The sequence below is a fragment of the Myotis lucifugus genome, unplaced genomic scaffold, assembly GCF_000147115.1.
Source record: "Myotis lucifugus unplaced genomic scaffold, Myoluc2.0 scaffold_221, whole genome shotgun sequence".
Lineage (NCBI taxonomy): Eukaryota > Metazoa > Chordata > Mammalia > Chiroptera > Vespertilionidae > Myotis > Myotis lucifugus.
The window spans coordinates 711,595-727,469 of record NW_005871269.1 but is presented as its reverse complement, the minus strand read 5'-3'; the positions used below and the strand labels follow the sequence as shown (position 1 = coordinate 727,469).

The following is a 15,875-nucleotide window of genomic DNA, read 5'->3' as shown; positions in this document are numbered from 1 at the left end:
TCTTCCCGCATCTCCCATTCCCCTTTCCCCCCCCAAGAATAGTCAGTCCATTCCCTTTCTATGTCCCTGATTCATTATAATCACCAGTTCATTCTGTACATCAGATTATTTATTCACTTGATTCTTAGATTCACTTGTTGATAGATGCATGTTTGTTGTTCACAATTTGTATCTTTACCTTTTTCTCCTTCCTCTTCTTAAAGGATACCTTTCAGCATTTCGTATAATACTGGTTTAGTGGTGATGAACTCCTTTAGCTTTTCCTTATCTGTGAAGCTCTTTATCTGACCTTCAATTCTGAATGATAGCTTTGCTGGATAAAGTAATCTTGGTTGTAGGTTCTTGGTATTCATCACTTTGAATATTTCTTGCCATTCCCTTCTGGCCTGCAAAGTTTCTGTTGAGAAATCAGCTGACAGTCGTATGGGTATTCCCTTGTAGGTAATTGAGTCTCTTTCTCTTGCTGCTTTTAAGATTCTCTCTTTGTCTTTTGCACTTGGCATTTTAATTATGATGTGTCTTGGTGTGGTCCTCTTTGGATTCCTTTTGTTTGGGGTTCTCTGCGCTTCTTGGACCTGTAAGTCCATTTCTTTCACCAGGTGGGGGAAGTTTTCTGCCATTATTTCTTCAAATAGGTTTTCAATATCTTGCTGTCTCTCATCTTCTGGCACCCCTATAATTCTGATGTTTGTACGCTTGAAGCTGTCCCAGAGGCTCCTTACACTATCTTCGTATTTTCGGATTCTTTTTTCATTTTGCTTTTCCGGTTGGGTGTTTTTTGCTTCTTCGCATTTCAAATCTTTGACTTGATTCTTGCGCTCCTCTGGTCTGCTATTGGGTGTCTGTATAATATTCTTTATTTCAGTCCGTGTATGCTTAATTTCTAGTTGGTTCTTTATCATAGCATCGAGGGTCTCATTAGATTTCGTGAGGCTCTCATCAAGTTTATTGGCAGCTTGTAGCACATTATTGCAAGCCCTCAAAATTTCGTTTTTTAGCTCTATATCCTCCATTTCTGTCATGTTTTTTTGTCTCCGCATTTTTTATGCTTTCTTGGTGCACCCCCTTGTGGTCTTTGTGCGCAGTCTTGTTCTAGTTAAGCCTTGATTGTTGTAGTTAATACTAGAGGGATTTGACCACCAGGCTGACTGGTTGTGAGAATCAGCTGTGTCTGCCGCGGGAAAACTTCTGTCCTCTGGAGAGGTGCTAATCTAGCCTTTGCCTGAGGCGATCCGGCAAATGGCTCTGTGCAGGGCTTGGGTGGGGCGGGTCGCAGGGATCAACAGGGCGGGCGGAGGGAGCAGTTATGGCTGCTCTCAGTCCCGTTCCCAGAGGCTCTGCTTCTCAGAACCCCAGCAACCGCTGCAAACCTCGGAGAGAAAGCTGCCCTCACGTTCCAACTGATGCCAGATAATCCTGCTTCTCCCGTTTGAGTCTGAGTCCCTAGAGACTCGCCCAGATCTGGAGCTCAGAGTCTGAGACTCCCTCCTGATTGAAAACGACAACCGCGCCCTCAGCCACCAGCCCGCTTTGCGCGCGCACCTCCGCACCTTTATATTTTCCACACTGCGCCTCCTCTGAGCCTCGGTATGCTGTTGTCTTTCCTTCTAGTTGAAGAGTCTCTCCTCAGCCAGCCTTCCTGTGGTTCTGGGTGATGTCCGTTTCGTCTTTTAGTTGTATTTTTGAAGTGGTTGTTTGCGGCAGCAATCTCCGGTGTTTACCTATGCCGCCATCTTGGTCTCTCCTAAAATTTTCCTTTAAGTTCCATTTTAACTACCTTCCACAAATGAATGTGTAATATTTCTTTTATTTAATACAATGAATTAAAAATTTTCCATTATAATTTCTTTTGCCTGTGAATTGTTTAGAAGTGTGTTTTTACAGTATTGTTTTTGTGAATTCTCATTCAGTGTTATGCTAGTAGATGTTTAGCAACTACTTCCGGGAGGGTGGGAATTCCTGATTTTTAGTTTTTGCTTATTTCCATGATATAAATAAATATTTAATGTTATGTCAGTTATTGCGGAGTTGGGAAGAGATATGAAGTAACACACAATTATGAAGTATTTTCATCATCCTGATTAATAAACATAATTCCTAGAGTACAGATAATTAGGAAGTGATGAGTTTTATCTATTACCTCTGCTTTTAATATTTTTTTACTTGTACATTTGTATAATTTAACTTTTAAAAAAACTTAAAAATTGATTTCAGAGAGGATGGGAGAGGGAGAGGGAGAGAGAGATAGAAACATCAATGATGAGAGAGAATCATTGATTGGCTGCCTCCTGCAAGCCCCCACTAGGGATTGAGCCTTCAACCTGGGCATGTGCCTTGACTGGGAATTGAACCCTGACATCCTGGTTCATAGGTTGATGCTTAACCACTGAGCCATGCCAGCTGGGCTATAATTTAACTTTTAATAATAGCTTTGTTTAAAAACAGGCTCACAGAATTCTTGAAAATGTAACAGTTGGCTCTTGTGAACTTATTTAGCTAGCTGCTATAGCATACCACTTATTATATGTTCCTTTTTCAATAGGTATTTTCTTGTTTCTTACTTCTTTTTGTCTTTAGAGTTCTTTTTTAACACAGTGTGTCTAGGAGTAAATTCCTTTTTAATGTATTTATATATTTTATATTGTACTTACTTTTTCTGTGGATTCATGACAATCATTTTGGAAATTCTCAGCCATTTTGTTACCTATATTCTATATTTCTCTGAGTCTCTGATTAGATATTTGTTATTTTTATTTTGTTATTTTTATTTATGGAATAGATATATTGAATTTTTCTGTGCCAGGCACTATTTTCCATCTTATCCTTTCAACTGTTGCGCTGTGATTAGTAGTGCACACTGAAAATTGACTATTTTCTGTGAGTAAATACTACTTATCAATCCTCATTATCAACTAGTTCTCAGACAGAGGAGTAGAATGATCTGGCCAATATATTTTAAAGCTTATGTAAGAAAACAGACATTGTACAAAGTTAAATATACATAAACCTAGAAAGAGAAGTGATCTTACTTCAAGTTTCTAGTTTCAAACCACAAAGGTGATCAGAAGTTTACTTGAAACTGCAAAGTCCTCTACTTTTTGTTACTAGTACTTTACTATAACTTAGAATTTAATCCATAGCAAGTCATGGAATAGTATATAAATAAGAGCATTTTGAAAATATGATTCATAAATTGTATTTTCTTTATTTTTTAATAGTATAAGTACAACGAATAAAAGTCAAAATGCAATCTAAGTATCCTAAACTAAATCTGTAGCATAGAGCTTGATTGTAGTTTGCACAAGGAAAAAAATAACAATCAAACCACATCAGAAGGGAAAATTGAAATTCCTTTTAAAACAGAGGAATATAGGAGTCACTTGGTTAAATAATTTCTCTAACACAAAATTTATTTCACAAAAATCTCTCAAGTGCAAATGGGTAAATTGAAAGCTGGGGAGAATATCAAATATATTTGGGAGGCTGAAGAAATTTATTTTATATCAAAATAATGCATGTACATGCTTTAAAAGAATTAAATAGCAAAAGATAGTACTTAGCAACATCCTTTGATATTCTTCCCCAGTCTCCTTCCCACTTCCTGGAGGGAAACACTTTAACTGTGTTTTACTGATTAACTAAATTTTTTTTAAAGTTCTAGTGTTACTGCCAAAAGTTTCCAAAAATAAGGAGTTTTTTTCTTTATATGCCTATGCTTCTTTTGCTACAGGAGAATCTAGCTCATCTGCTTCATCTCCTTTTCTTCCCAATATGACACCATATTTAATGCCTATCTTGTATATAACTTTCTAGATGTTGGACATAGAACTCTTTTCTTGTTCTACCAACTATAGACAGTTCCTCTTCATTCTGAAATTTATAAGCTCAAATTTGTAAGAGTTTCTTTCCCCTCACCATTTCTCTTTCTACCCTCTCTGTTTGCCATCCAGACATTTACTTTTGCATTGTGTTATGTAATACAAATTATGTTTTATGTTCTTTTTTGTAGTAGCAGTAACAGTAGTGGTAGTCATCAAAAATACTTGCACACAGTTTCTTCTATGTGCTAATAAGCACATTACATATGTAATAAATTATATTATAATACATGCATATATACATAAAGCCACTTTACATATATTAAACTTTTAAAATCAAGTTGACTTTGATAATAGTATAAGTAATATGGTCTTCATTTTACTGACAAGGAAATTTAAGTTCCTTAGCAGTAGTCAAGCTGAGTAGGTTAATTTCAAAAATTGAAAATTGGTAAACATTATTTATGGTTATGTCTAGTTAAAATATTTATAACTAAGATGTGTACTGTTATCTTTTCTTTCTTATAAAACCATTTATTTTGTGGCTTTAAATATTTGTTTTTCTTTATTGCCTCCTTATTTTTGTGCTAAATTTCTCAAATTTCTTCTTCCCAAACACCTCCCTTGGAGGCCCTTGTAGGATCCTCTCCTTTTCTTAACAGTGACTTCCCCCCACTTAACAGTGTCTTTCCCCTTTGGGAAAAGGTGATTACTTATTTTATTTGAGCACAAAAAGTTTTTGTCATTTCAAATTATGTAGTGTAGCAGATATTTACATTTATTTTGAAAGTATTTGTTCAATGAGATGTAGTATCTTACAGTTTTGTGATATTCTTTAAAATAATTGGAGATAACGTGTTCTGCAGGTTTATTATATGAAAGGTTGATTTTTCAATATCACACAAGCCCTCTGAATACAACAATTTTATTGTCTGTCAAGTTTAAAATATTTATTTGGTAAAAAAAAGATTCAAAGTTTAAGTCACTTGAAACGTACAGGAAGAGCCTCGATTTCAGAATATTTGCCACCTACCAAAAAGTTATACCCCCTCTACTGGAACTAAATAGAACTTCCTTGATGTAGTTCTGCCTAGACTTGCAGACATGTTCAATGGTGTTCTTTTAAAGTCACTGACCCCATCCCCCTTTCTACTCATCCTTCTTTCATTCCAGCTCAGATTACGTTAGCAAGATTGGCAGTTGGTTTTGAACCCAGTTGTCCTGATAGAAATATAGTGGTTCAGAGTATGGGAATTAGGGCCGGGCACCCTGGGCTTGAGTCTCAGTTCTATCACTAATTACATGTGTGTCTTTGGTTACATTGGGTTCTGTGAATCAGTCTCCTCATTGTGAAATATGGCTAATACACACTTCACAAGATTGTTGACTTAATTGTTATAAAACTCGGACATCAGAGTCTGGACTAGTATGTGTTCAGTAAGCTGTTACTACTGCCACCACCACCAGCCCACAGTGCAGTGGTCATCCAAGCGGCCTTTCTTTTCTCACCCTCTACCCATTCCAGCCTCCCTACCACATTGCTAGTGGATGATCTTCCTAAAATGAGTAGTTGTTTATATTGACTTCCTCATTAAATTTCTCTAGTAGATTGCCTTTGCTTCTCAGTTCTCAGATGTATCTGTTCTTTGTTCATCTTAATAAGGCCAGTTTGTCTCAATGAATTGGCTGAACTAATAGCCAGGTATGACTGAGGGAAACCTGTTATTATCTAGATTCTGCCCTTGAATGATTAACATCATTTTTGGGTTCTCATTCAAGTTAGGATATTCCTGCATCTTCTGTCACTCTGCACAGTGCAGACTTGCCTGAGTGTAGTTATATCTGTATTGGTTGTCTATTATACAGATCCAGGCAAATTAAGGAATTTGAGGATGTGATTCTTCAATTCCTTAATATTGTGGGCCACCCCTCCCTGGTCAGGCCTAGAAATGGCTCTATTAATTTTCCCTAAGCTGGGGGCGTGGGGGGAATTGCAGAGTTCTCTCTAATTTCCTGGCTGAGTGTCAACTTCAAAAAATGGTACATTATTTAAAAAATCAAAACAAGTAAAACCCTTCAAAAGCATTGTGACCTGTAACAGAAGATTTCTTTTTCTTTCTTGTGTGTATAAACAGTTTGTGTGTATAGTTTTGTTTTTAGGTATAGGCCATTTAGATTGTTATTGAATGAACGACCCCATTGCTATTCTCAAGTGCCGTTTTTCTTTTACTTGTGTAATGTTCTTTTAGTTCATTACCATTTACCAACTAATAAATGTTTTGTGTCTTATTGCCTCTAGCTGGCCTTGGTGTTTAAATAAATTTGGTTCATGTTTTTATTAGTCCTACCAATTGTTGAAATGATTTCTGCTTTACAATCTTAGTGTCTTACAATATTAATTATAAATAAAACATTTATATTATAAAGCCAAATGATGTTAAAAAGCTCATAAAAATCATCAGTAGTCTGTTGTGCTCTTCCCCTCTCCCCCTATAATTCATTCTCTCTCTCTCTCTCTCTCTCTCTCTCTCTCTCTCTCTCTCCAATTTTGAACTGTTTAGGTATTTCTTTTGGTATTTACCTACCTGTTTTGAAATATTTATAAATTGCTATTCCCCTCGTTAATTTTATTCCTTTTATGGTAGATCATCATTTTAAATTCAAGAAATTTTAAATTTAAGAAACTCCATCTCTTTTAGTTGATTTTGGAAAATAGATTGATCTTTAAATCAGAATTAACTTGATAAATTTCACCTTTGAATTTGAACCCTAAATATACATTTAAGGCCTTTATTTTAAAGTGTATGTGTTGGTGAAATTATTTCAATTTCAAATGCTTTTTTCATTGTTTTCTTTTGACTGATTTCTTTGTCTTTATTTGTCTAATTTTATTAGAGTATGATCAACTGTATAATCTACTCAAACATTTTGAAAAGAGTATTTTGAAGTTTATTTTATGATCGATTTTTCTCAGTGTTCCATGGGCACATAAAAATTGTAAGCTTTAGTTAATATATAGAAAGTCCTGTATATTCCTGGCCTCAGGAATAGACTGTAATCTCCCTTCTACTGAGCGCCTTTCAGGCCAGGAAGGCTGCCACACTGTTGCACTTATCTACATGCAGAACTCTTCTGGGCCTTGCTTAGAGCCCAGAACAGAGCAATCCTGCACCAGTCCTCTCAGAAGATGGCTATAACTACACTGGTTCCCAGAGCTGACTTGTTCAGGAAAGGTAAATGGGTTGGATTTGGGATTTAAGTGGGGGAAAGCAAGTGAAATTCAAAGTTCATTATTTTCTCCAGAATTCTGGATGTTTATATTTTATTCATAGCCTCAGATTCTATTTCATCCTCCTTGGCCACTTGTCAAGTGTTGAATGACATTACAGAAGAGATTTCTGTTTTGAAAGCCAGTCTTTTTGACTATCATGGTTTCCCCAACCTCTTTCTATGCTTAACCTCTTAGACTATACTACAGTTTCTAGGAAGTGTCCTTTTAAGATGCACCTTGGGCAAATAAACTCTTCTGAGAGAGTTTATTGGTTTGGGATAAATAAACACCCTCTAGGCAAGTTTGTTTGTCTCTATGCAAATTTTACTGGATAAGATATGAATGAACTGAAAATCTTGCACAATGCAGAAGCCAGTTAAAGTAGGATAGAGGCCAAAATTAAGAGGATAGATAGAGGAAGAAACAAGAGCTAGAGAATAATCGTTGAATTATCAGTGGTACTAGGAAGAAGACATGGTGATAACATGGCAGTTAAAAATCATATCTAGTCAGAAAACCTTATTCTGACCTTCTCTTAAGCTTGGGGTTGCTGACAAGTAGTATTAAAAGAGATTATACATTAAAGAGGCCCGTTCTGTTCCAGAAAACTAGAACAAGGAAGCATTCAGTAGAATCTGAGTAGATGAAAAAAAAATACTGTAACCTATATTCATAGGTTGTAAAATTAGTACAAATACATGTATATTTATATTTAAATAGTCATTTGCCTTAAATATTTGAGATTTGAATTATGCACACATGCTCCCCCTAATATTGATATTCAGTTTGTCTTAATCAGCCTCGGGCAAAGAGATTTGAATTATACAACATGTGTAAACTTCACATTGAATGGTAATCAGTCTCTGCTGCTGAGTGGCACTTCATGTTGAGATTTATAGTTCAGTAAAAAAATTTAAAAGCCAGTCACTTGATTCCCAATAGATAAACGATAGATGGGCTAAAATTCAGGGAAAGCTTTCATTCCATTTTAGTAACAATTTAATTCCTGACTTTGTATGTAAGTCTTTGTTTTGCGTTTATGACATGTATGAATATGGAGTCAGGTGACATACATTTGTACTTTGCCATTGATCACAGAAAATGTAAACCCATGAAACAGAAACCATTCTCTCATCTTATTTTCTAAATTTTTATTTGTCTGAGGTGTTGTTATTGAATATGTTTCCCTTCTTAGCTCTGAGTGGTCTTAGCTTATAGAAAGCTTTTTGGTAACACAGAAGGAACAAGGATGGTTGGGTGATTTGCTTGTACCAAGATTTGTTGGGTAGGTGAAAAGGCGATGGTAGGCATTAAAAACTTAGACCAACACGGGGAGTAAAAAGTTATAAAATTTGGAGTTTTGTACTTAACATCGTATGTATGTAATTAAGTAGAGAACTTGAACTTTCTGTGACACAAGAATCTGTGTCATATACCACTACGTACTTTGGGTTAAGAATTCCAGTTTGTACTACAAAAGGATTTAAAAAATAAATCATGGAAGAACCCCTATATAGAAGTCCTTTTATTGCTGTTGGTGCTGAAATGTTACTATTTTTTAATGCTTAACATTAGAATATATGTTGGTAGGTTAAAATTTATGTATTTTTATAAGTTATGTTTATAAAAATATCCATAAAGTTGAGTATTAAGTAGCAAACCTTGGGTGTTTGGGAACCATAATGAGAACACTGATTGCAAATTGCCAAAATCCAGTGAGTCAACAAACCAGTTAACAACAACAAAAAATAAAACTCAAGGATATTAGATTTCAAAATGTTCTTCCTTAATTTAGTTTGCCCATTATACTTTATTTTAATTATTCATGGCATTGCTTAACATGCCAGGAAATGTCTTGTAATAGAATTTATAAAATAATGTAGTTTCAGTAATATGAATACTATCTTTAGCATTTTGCTTTTAAGACTCAGATTAAAATGTTTTGTAAGTAATTATCTAGTTTGATGCATAAAAGCTTGTCTTTGCTTTGTAACTTTATCCATTTTAGAATTTTGAAACCAAATGTTCACTTGAGAAAAAGAAATGGAATAGTTGATGTGTGTAATTTTTTTGTTGTTGAGTAGGTAAGAAAAAAGCTGTAAAAAGAAAAAATACATAATCCTACTAACCCTGAACAATAATTTTTCATTTTGGGTATTCTTTCTAATACTTATTCATATACATGCTTCCCCCCCATAGATCCAATAAGTTGATTGTTCATGTTACTGAAAAGCATAGTCCCTGTCTACTTACCCTTTTTGTGTCAAGTTAGATATTTAAGGAATAGAGGATTGGTTCACATACCATTAACCTTAAGTGGGTGAGTTAGAGGTGAAACATAATAAGCAAGCCTGAAGATATAAATTCCAGTTGAAATTTGGACATTTATTTGTCTTTGGTTACATTAGGAGGTGGAAGTAAGCAAGAAAGAGCTCTCCTTTTAGTATTGCTTTGGGTTTTTGCACATCCAGGGTTTACTTCTGTTTCTTATTTTTACTGTTAATGATAGAGATTCACAAATATTGTAAGTGTGGACTTAAATTTTGTGCCTAGATAGAAAGGTTATATATTCTGAGGTATTTATGTGAAAAAAATGGTAACACATTTAAAACAAAATAGGCAGCAATTAGCTCTTTCCTCATTGATTGGCTGCCTCCTGCATGCCCCCACTGAGGATCGAGCCCACAACCCAGGCATATTCCCTTGACTAGGAATCAAACCATGACCTTCTGGTTCATAGGTTGATGCTCAACCACTGAGCAATGCTCAGCCACTGAGCAATGCCACTGGGCCCGAGTGTTTTTATTGTAGTTGATTTCTAACTTCATGCCATTGTGAACTGAGAAGATACTTGATAAGATTTCAATCTTCTTGAGCTTGTAGAGACTTAGTTTTTTTAAAAATACATTTTTTTTTTTTTACAGAGAGGAAAGGAGAGGGATAGAGAGTTAGAAACATCGATGAGAGAGAAACATCGATCAGCTGCCTCCTGCACACTCCATACTGGGGATGTGCCTGCAACCAAGGTACATGCCCTTGACTGGAATTGAACCTGGGACCCTTGAGTCCGCAGGCCGACGCTCTATCCGCTGAGCCAAACTGGTTAGAGAGAGACTTAGTTTTTATCCTAATATATGGTCTATCTTTGAAAATGTCCCATGTGCACTCAGGAAGAATGTATATTCTGTAGCTTTGGGGTGAAATGTTCTGTAAATGTCAATTTCATCTGATTTATTATGTCATTTAGGAGCGTTGTTTCCTTGTTGATTTTTTTTTGTCTAGAAGATCTAGCTAGTGATGTCAGTGGAATGTTAAAGTCCCCTGCTATGCTTGTATTGCTGTCTGTCTCTCCCTTAAAATCTTCCAGAAGTTATAAAATATATTTGGATCCTCCTATATTGTGTGCATATACGTTTACCAGGGTTATATCCTCTTATTGGATTGATCCCTTTGGTATTATGAAGTGGCCTTCATTGTCTCTTGTTATGGCTTTCACTTTGAAGTCTATTTTGTGAGATATGAGTATTGCTACCTCAGCTTTTTTTTTCATTTCCATTTGTTTGGAAAAAATTTTTCCATCCCTTTACTTTCATTCTGTGTGAGTCGTTTGTTCTGAGGTGATTTTGTTGCAGACAGCATATATATGGGTCATGTTTTCTTATCCATTCTGCTATTCTATGTCTTTTAATTGGAGCATTTAAGTCATTTACATATAAGGTTATTATTGATAGGTATTTATTTGTTGCCATTTTTACTCTTTATGCCTGTACACTGGTCCCTTTAGCATTTCTTGCAGTGCTGGTTTGGTGGTAATACATTCTTTTAGCCTTTTTTTTTTTATCTGCAAAGCTCTTTATTTAACCTTCGATTTTAATGATAGCCTTGTTGGATAGAGTAGTCTTGGAGTCAGTCTCTTGATTTTCATTACTTTGTATACTTCTTGCCACTCCCTTCTGGCCTGAAGTGTTTCTACTGAGAAATCAGCTGACAGTCTCCCTTCTAGGTAACTTTCTGTCTCTCTCTTGCAGCCTTTAAAATTATTTATTTGTCTTTAATATTTACCATTTTAATAACTATTAGCTTACTAGTATGTGTGGGTCTTTTGGGGTTCATCTTGGCTGGAACTCTGTGTTTCCTGAACTTACTGGCATGTCCTTCACCAGGTTAGGGAAATTTTCTGCCATTATTTCAGCAAACAGATTCTCTATTCCTTGCTTGGATTCTTCTCCTTCTAGTCCTCCTATGATGTGAATGCTCTTACTTTTCATGTTATCTCCTTAAATCTGTCCTCCTGCCTTTTAAATATTTTCCCATTTATTGTTCTGAATGGGTGTTTTTTCTACCTTGCCTCCTATTTCACTGATTTGGTCCTCAGCTTCTTCTAGCCCAGTGGTCGGCAAACTGCGGCTCACAAGCCACATGTGGCTCTTTGGCCCCTTGAGTGTGGCTCTTCCACAAAATAACGACTTCTGCGCATGGGCCACGAAGTTTCAATCGCACTGTATGTGAGCGCTCGCACATGGTATTTTGTGGAAGAGCCACACTCAAGGGGCCAAAGAGCCGCATGTGGCTCACAAGCCGCAGTTTGCCGACCACTGTTCTAGCCTAATGTTGAATCCTTCTGAGTGTGCTTTATTTCAGCTATGTCGTTCCTCATTTCCAGTTGATCCTTATTCATTGTTTCAACCTCTACTTTCATGTTGATGTAGCTATTCTTAAGTCCCTTATAATTCTCATTAAGTTTCTTATAATTCTCATTAAGTTTATTTTAGTTCTCACTGAATTGTTTGAGCACCCTTATTACCATTACTCTAAATTCTTTACCTGACAAATTGCTTGCCTCCATTTCATTTAGTTCCTTTCCTGACTATTCCTCCTTTTCTTTCATTTGGGGGTTGTTTCTTTGTCTCCCTGTTATGGCTGCCCTTTTGTATTTATTTTTATGTATTAGATCAAACTTCTATGCCTCCCAGACTTTGTGGGGTGGTCTTATATAGTAGATGTTTTGTGGGACCCAGTGGTGCAGTTTCTCAGATCTCCTGGGCTGGGTGTTTTAGGAGAGCCCCCTACTTGAGTTATTTGGGTTTTCCTGTTGTAGCTGGGTCTTGAATGTTATTGTCCTGTTTGTGGATAGAATCTCCTCTCAGGTTGGCTGACTATGTGGCTTACCCCCAACCACGTCACGCAAGCTGTTGTGGAAATGCTGACAGAATAGAACAAAACACAACACAACAAAACGTAAAACATAAGAAACAAAACTAAAACTTACACAAGACCCCTACAGCAAGTACAGAGAAGAGGAAATTAGAAAAGAGACTAGAGAGTAGGAATGATAGAAGAAAAGAAAGAAAAAATATGAAGAGAAAAAGAACAAAACAACCAAACAGACAACCACACACACACAAAAACAAAACAAAACAAAACAAAACAAAAAAGGGGTGGGGAAGGAATATGTCAGTACAGAGTGGTCTTCAGGTGTTTTCTGTTCTTCCTTGGTATAAGTCTTCTCCTCAACTGGACCTCAGTTGGTAATTCCAAATGAATGTTCTCCAATTTAGTTGTGTTTCCAGTCTGGCCCTGGGAGGAGGTGCATGATGGCTCTGCCTATTTAGCTGCCATTTTTTGAGCTCTCCTTCAAACTTTTTCATTCTTCTCTTTTTAGTATTAACTGCTTATCCTTGAGGACTTAATTCAATAATTCTCTATAAATTTCTGAATTATTCTTTCCCCAATACCTACAACAGAATTACTTATCTTCTGCTTTTTGCTGTCATAGCACTATAAAGGTGGCTCTTATAGCAAGTATGAATCATAGATATCTCACAATTATTAAGACTGTGGCATGTGGAAATCTTGCCATCTGCAAAAACATGGATGGACATAAAGGGTATTGTGCTGAGTGAAATAAGCCAGGCAGAGAAAAACAAACACCATGTGATTTCACTTATATGTAGAATCTAGAAAATAAACCAATGAACAAGCACAACAGAAACAGACTCATAGATACAGAGAACATTTTGATGCTTGCCAGAGAGGAGGGTTATTGGGGGATGGGAGAAAAAGGTAAAGGGATTAAGAAGTACAAATTGGTAGTTACAAATTGGCATGCAGATGTACAGCATAGGCAATATAATCAATAATCTCTATATATAAAAGGCTAATATGCAAAGTGTCTTCTTGGGAGTTTGACCGGGAGACTGGGAGTTCAATTGCTCGCTATGACATGCACTGACTACCAGGGGGTGATGTGGAATGAAGGAAGGCCCTGGCTGGCCACCAGAAGGAAAGCCCTGGCTGGCCACCAGAAGGAAGGCCCTGGCTGGCAGCCAGAAGGCCCCAATCGGCCCTGATTACCGACCAGGATTAGAGACCTTACCTGTGCACGCATTTCGTGCACCGGGCCTCTAGTATTATAATAACTACATATGGTGTCAGATGGATCTTATATTTATCAGGGTGACCACTTTGTTAAGTTTTATAAATGTCTCATCACTGGATTGTACACCTGACACTAATTTAATGTGGTACATCAACTGGAATTGAAAAATAAAAAATATTTTAAAAAGTCATGTGTTAAACCATCTTTATATCTTTCAGAACAAGCATTTAGTAAACATTTGTTGAATTGAAATGCTTAGAATGCCATGCTTCTCATGATTAAGAAAATAGCTTGCCTCATTAAATTCCTTGATCCATGATCATTCACCATGTTGTCACACACCCTATTTCCACCTGTTATACTATCATTGGTTTCCATTAAAATTACTTTGAGATCAATCAAAAAGGGATCATTTTGTGCAGCTGGAATGCAAGGAAAGCAGCTTTTGACTCTGTGTTGCACTTTGGCTTTGAGTTTCATTTCTTCTCCTTGTTGCAGGACCCTAACAGGAGTGTTCATACCAGCAGCAGCAGCAGCAGCAGCAGCTGTAGCAGCAGCAGCAGTAGCAGCAGCAGCAGCAGCAGCTGTAGCAGCAGCAGCAGCAGCAGTAGCAGCAGCAGCAGTAGCAGCAGCAGCAGCAGCAGCAGCACCAGTTTTTCAAAGCCTCACAAATTAATGAAGGAGCACAAGGAAAAACCTTCTAAAGACTCCAGAGAACATAAAAGTGCCTTCAAAGAACCTTCCAGGGATCACAACAAATCTTCCAAAGAATCCTCTAAGAAACCCAAAGAAAATAAACCACTGAAAGAAGAAAAAATCGTTCCTAAGATGGCCTTCAAGGAACCGAAACCCATGTCAAAAGAGCCAAAACCAGACAGTAACTTACTCACTATCACCAGTGGACAGCAAGATAAGAAGGCTCCTAGTAAAAGGCCCCCCATTTCAGATTCTGAAGAACTCTCAGCCAAAAAAAGGAAAAAGAGTAGCTCAGAGGCTCTATTTAAAAGTTTTTCTAGCGCGCCACCACTGATACTCACTTGTTCTGCTGACAAAAAACAGATAAAAGACAAATCTCATGTCAAGGTGGGAAAAGTCAAAATTGAGAGTGAGACGTCAGAGAAGAAGAAATCAACTTTACCGCCATTTGATGATATCGTGGACCCCAATGATTCTGATGCGGAGGAGAATATGTCCTCTAAATCTGATGTGAGTAGTCTTGTTGGCTCCCCTCCTTCCCCTTCTGAGCTTTCAGATTTTATTTCAGATAGATTCAAGATAAAGAATGAGGGAAGAAAATGACAGCTGAACCATAACATGGTGATATGGCAGTGCCTAGAAATCAGTTTCTTTAACTAATGGAAAGAAGGAAATGAAATCATTAGGAAACATGTAGATTTTTAGGCTCTGATTTAAAGGAAAGATATATTCAATAGTATTTAAATAGCAGCAGGAAAACGTAGATGGTCATTAGAGCTTAGGTACTATGCTTTTCACTGATTGCCAAGTTAGGAAAGTAAGAAGAATGCAATAAAACTTGAATACAAAGGTTAGTAAATTTAAAAGAGAAATTTATAAAATATTAGAGTTAAGCTATAATGTTCATCTATTTTATCAATGGAATGAAGTAATTTGTTTACATAAATGGAAAGCTGGTGATAATATTTTTAAACAGTTTTGTCTAGCAAAATTGATGTAGCAATAGACTATACATATATAATTTGATAATTTTTAACATATATATGTGCCTGTGAAATCAGGTGACAGTATTTTATGGGCCCAGCACGCTTCCGCTGCGCCACTCTGCTTCCACAGGTGACAGTATTTTAAAAACAAAATATTTAATTTATTTTCATGGTATAGCCACTGTTTTGTTTTTGTAGATGTTCCAGACTGATTTAAAAGTACAACTGTACTTTCCGTATTAGTTTTCTCATAGTAGTAATGCTTTTATTGTGATCTTCATTGCAAGTTTTTTTCCTGAAAAAAGGGACTAACTTTTGTGGGTGCCCGAAAGGCCATCTAGTATCCCCCAAAAATATTACCTGATGTTGAAATTTAAACTTATAATTACAGATGTCAGAGTTGGAAGGGATTTTCAGGTTATCTATTCTAATCTACCAGCGGAAGAAATCTTACACTTTAGAGACAGGACTGTTAGTAATTCAAAAGGTATTCCATTCTGTTTCTAAAGAATAGGTTAAAAACATTATTTACTATGAGATTATCTCTTCCTCACATTTCCTTTTTCTCTAATTTTGGCCTTCTGTCATTACTTATCAGTCATGATCGGTCCTAATAATCGCCACATATTGGCTTGTCAACATTTCTAGACAGTGGTCAAGGAAAATGTCTGGCTAAAAATTGCTGGCGATTTGAGAATACTACTTCTCTTCCTGTTCCCAGGTTT

The 15,875-nt window shown here is 36.4% G+C and overlaps 1 protein-coding gene across 1 annotated transcript in view; it reads left to right on the top strand.

The window, feature by feature from the left end:
- MLLT3 (MLLT3, super elongation complex subunit) overlaps window positions 1-15,875 on the top strand; it is a 255,906-nt gene that overhangs the window by 174,557 nt on the left and 65,474 nt on the right. The window contains 1 exon segment of the mRNA XM_006098109.3: window positions 13,967-14,674. Coding sequence (XP_006098171.1) covers window positions 13,967-14,674 — 708 coding nt within the window.